The following is a 4375-nucleotide window of genomic DNA, read 5'->3' on the forward strand; positions in this document are numbered from 1 at the left end:
AACCTGGGAGGCAGAGGATGCAGTGAGCTGAGATAGTGCCACTGCACTCCAGCCTGGGCAACAGATCAAGACCCTGTCTCGAAAAAATGAATAAAAAAAAAAAAAAAAAAAAAAAAAAAAGCTCATCATGTTTTAAGAAAGTTTATGAATTTGTGTTGGGCCCCATTCAAAGCTATCCTGGGCTACATGTGGCCTGAGGGCCACGGGTTGGACAATTTTGCCTCTAAAGCCTAATAAGTACTTGCAAGTTTTTCTTGAAATGTCCTTCTGGATAGATTGGCCTAGAAGCCTTCAAAATTGTATTATAGCACTGGACAGGGGGAAAAAAACAAGGCTTTTAGAATCAGACTGCCTAGAATCTGAGCCCTGTCTCACCCACTGACTGTGGGAAGGTATATGTCCTTACTGTAACTCAGTTTCCTTTATCTTTAAAATGGGAAATAAAAAACTGCCTGCTTTCTTAGAATAATTATGAAGAATAAATAAGCTAATCTACATAAATTACTTAGAACAGTACCTGACACATAGTAAACATTTGATAAATATTAAATGTGTAGGTAATTTTTTTTTTTTTTTGAGACGGAGTCTCGCTCTGTCGCCTGGGCTGGAGTGTAGTGGCCAGATCTCAGCTCACCGCAAGCTCGGCCTCCCGGGTTTACGCCATGCTCCTGCCTCAGCCTCCCGAGTAGCTGGGAATACAGGCACCCGCCACCTCGCTCGGCTAGTTTTTCGTATTTTTTAGTAGAGACGGGGTTTCATCGTGTTAGCCAGGATGGTCTCGATCTCCTGACCTCATGATCCGCCCTTCTCGGCCTCCCAAAGTGCTGGGATTACAGGCTTGAGCCACCGCACCCGGCCTAGTGTAGGTAATTTTAAGACAACTGTAGAATATTTATGGAAACTTACTGATAAATGGAACTTTGTTTTTTCACTAACTAATCTGTTAGACCTGGATATGTCTAGAACCTACCTGCATTGCTGCATCACCTATTGCACGTCGGATTTCCCTTAGAGTTTGATACTGCTCCAACAGGTGATCACCACAGATGATATCTACCTATGGACATGAAGAGAGTATTAGATTGATTTGTTGTTTCAAAATACCATCTGAAGAAATGAAGAAAAAAAATCAACATAAATTGTTTCCAAACTAGATTTTGCAATTTTATTTTCGACTGATTCAACACTCCTGAAAAGAGAGTTTTAGAAACTTTTTACAGAAATAAATAAGGTAACATGGGAAGAGCATTAGAGGATACAGCAGGACAACAGCACAGTACAACTGATATTCAAAATGATTTCCCTGAATCTCAAAGAAATTAAGTCATGCTGGATGTATTCAACATCAGGTAGCACAGGAAAGTATATCTTTTTAAATATCTGTGATAAAAATCATTAAGGCCAGGGGCAGTGGCGAACGCCTGTAATCCCAACACTTTGGGAGGCAGAGGCGGGCAGATCACCTGAGGGTAGGAGTTCCAGACCAGCCTGGCCAACATGGTGAAACCCTGTCTCTACTAAAAACGCAAAAATTAACTGGGCATGGTGGTAATCATGGTGCCTGTAATCCCAGCTACTCGGGAGGCTGAGGCAGGAGAATCACTTGAACCCAGGAGGTGGAGGTTGCAATGAGCTGAGATCATGCCATTGCATTCCAGCCTGGGCCACAGAGCAAGACTCTGTCTTTTAAAAAAAAAAAAATCATTAAAAGGTATTAATCCGTAAAAAGGCAATTATCCATTATTTGAAAAAATTCTCTTATGAGGAATATCTCATTTTCCAACAATGCCATATAAATCATAGTACAACACTGAAAGTTCACACTAAGGAAACTGTTTTGTAGATGAAACAATTTCAACAAGTAATTGCAAAGCTCCAAGATATATCTTTTTTTTCCCCCCCAAACAGGGTGTCACTCTGTCACGCAGGCTGGAGTACGGTGGCCCAATCATAGCTCATTGCAGCCTCAAACTCCTAGGCTGAGGCAATCCTCCCACCTTAGCAACCCAAATAGCTGGGACTAGAGGTGTGCACCACTACATCTGGCTAATTGTGTGTTTTTCTGTTTGTTTTTTGTTTTTGAGATGGAGTCTCGCTCTGTCGCCCAGGCTGGAGGGCAGTGGCGCAATCTCGGCTCACAGCAAGCTTCGCCTCCTGGGTTCACGCCATTCCCCTGCCTCAGCCTCCCGAGTAGCTGGAACTACAGGCACCCACCACCATGCCCGGCTAATTTTTTGTATTTTTAGTAGAGACAGGGTTTCAGCGTGTTAGCCAGGATGGTCTAGATCTATCTCCTGACCTCGTGATCTGCCCGCCTCGGCCTCCCAAAGTGCTGGGATTACAGTTTTGAGCCACCGCGCCCAGCCAACTGCGTGTGTGTGTGTTTTTTTTTCAATTTTTGTAGAGACAGGGTCTCTGGTATATGCCCAGACTTGTCTCAAACTCCTAGTCTTAAGTGATCCTCCTGCCTTGGCCTCCCAAAACACAAGTGTGAGCCAGTGTGCTCCAGCCAATATATTGACTTTTATATAGAATTCTCTAGAGAGAATATTGTTGTACATATACATTTTACTAAGACTCTACTATACTTACTTGCTAAGATAGAAATGCAAATCTTTAATCTTTCACTGAGTACTACTCCCTTCCTATTACCTCAAAATGGGGTTAGATCCTCAACAGCATATATATATATTTACACACACACACACATATACACACACACACACACATATATATATATCACTTAACTGGCTCCATCTCCTAACATTACTATTTAGATTATGGCATGAAATTTCTCCTTGTCTTCCATACCAGAATGTCACCTCTGCTTCCTCTTTCTCCTTTTCCTTTCTTCTTACATACAATCAATTACAAAGTCCTATTGCTTCTTTCTTCCTATCTCTTGAATTCATATCGTACCTTTCGACTACTGCCCGTAGGCTTAAACCACTAAAACCACCTCCTAGCCAGACTTCTTATCTTCAAATACTGTTTACTCCAATCAATTCTATACACTGTCAACATGTTAAACTCTAAAAACTTTCAGCATGGTTGGGAAAGAACAGTAATAGTAGCTGCATTTAAATGAGCAGCCACTATGTACAATAAGTTACATATGTATTTGATATGTGTTATCTAATCCTCATATGCCTATGAACTAGGTAACTACAATTCCAATTTTACAGATAGGGAAACTAAGAAGTGAAGACATTAAACTTTCCTGAGGTCACAAAGCTAGTAAATAGCAAAGTTCAGATATAAAACCGGGTCTGTCCAAGGTCTAACTCTCTCCAAAGCCTAAATGCCATCTCGGGGTTGGCAAACCTTTTCTGCAAAGGGCCAAATAATAAATGCTTTAGGCTTTGTGGGCCACAGCATCTCTGTTATAACTCTTCAATTCAGCTGTTATAGCACAAAAGCAGCCACAGTGTGGCTGTGCTTTCATTTTGTAAATACCACTCTGTCAATTTAAAAGCTAGTAAGTCTAAAATGCAAAAGTTGTTACTAATCTGAGATTATATAGAATTATGAGATAGAACCCAGGCTGGCATACTCAAGGGCCAAATCTAGCCTGTCACCTGTTTTTAGAGTGGTATTTCCAAAATGACTTAAAAGTAATGATATGAGATCTTACACACAGAACTCAGATCCATAAAAAATTAAAGAATTTGGTACTATCATTGTTTTATTAATTTTTTTTTTTTTTTTTTTAAGACAACAGTCTCACTCTGTCACCCAGGCTGGAGTGCAGTGGCACAATCTCAGCACACTGCAACCCCTGCCTCTCAGGATGAAGCGATTCTCGTGCCTCAGCCTCCCGAGTAGCTGGGATTACAAGGGCACACCACCACGCCTGGCTAATTTTTGTATTTTTAGTAGAGATGGGATTTCCCCATGTTGGCCAGCCTGGTCTCAAACTCCTAACCTTAGGTGATCCGCCCACGTCAGGCTCCCAAAGTGCTGGGATTACAGGAATGAGCCAAAGCACTGGGCCTATGTTTCATTAAATATTTAGCAATCCAAAAACCATCACTCTTAGTGGGCTTTACCACATGGTATACATTCATGGTATTATTACTATATTTTCAACTTTGAATTTTTACAGATCTTTACTTTTTTTGTAAAAAGCTTTACAAAAATCTTTAAAAAATAATTCACTGTAACAAATTCAGAAAACACAGAGGTGCTCGGTACTGTGGCTCTCATCTATCATCTTAGCTGCTTGGGAAGCTGAGGCAGGAGGATTCCTTGAGTTTGAGGCAGTGAGATATGAATCGCACCGCTCCACCCCCAGCCTGGGCGACAGAATGTAACCTCATCTCAAAAAAATAAAGAAATAAAATAAAAACAGACAGGTATATATAGTAACAAACTT

The 4375-nt window shown here is 41.0% G+C and overlaps 1 protein-coding gene across 1 annotated transcript in view; it reads right to left on the reverse strand.

The window, feature by feature from the left end:
• Window positions 1-4375, reverse strand: part of PCGF6 (polycomb group ring finger 6) — an 81389-nt gene that overhangs the window by 14419 nt on the left and 62595 nt on the right. Inside the window, exon 10 of the mRNA XM_011977535.1 lies at window positions 971-1057. Coding sequence (XP_011832925.1) covers window positions 971-1057 — 87 coding nt within the window. The remainder of the gene's footprint in view (window positions 1-970; window positions 1058-4375) is intronic.

The sequence above is a fragment of the Mandrillus leucophaeus genome, unplaced genomic scaffold, assembly GCF_000951045.1.
Source record: "Mandrillus leucophaeus isolate KB7577 unplaced genomic scaffold, Mleu.le_1.0 Scaffold18, whole genome shotgun sequence".
Classification (NCBI taxonomy): Eukaryota; Metazoa; Chordata; class Mammalia; order Primates; family Cercopithecidae; genus Mandrillus; species Mandrillus leucophaeus.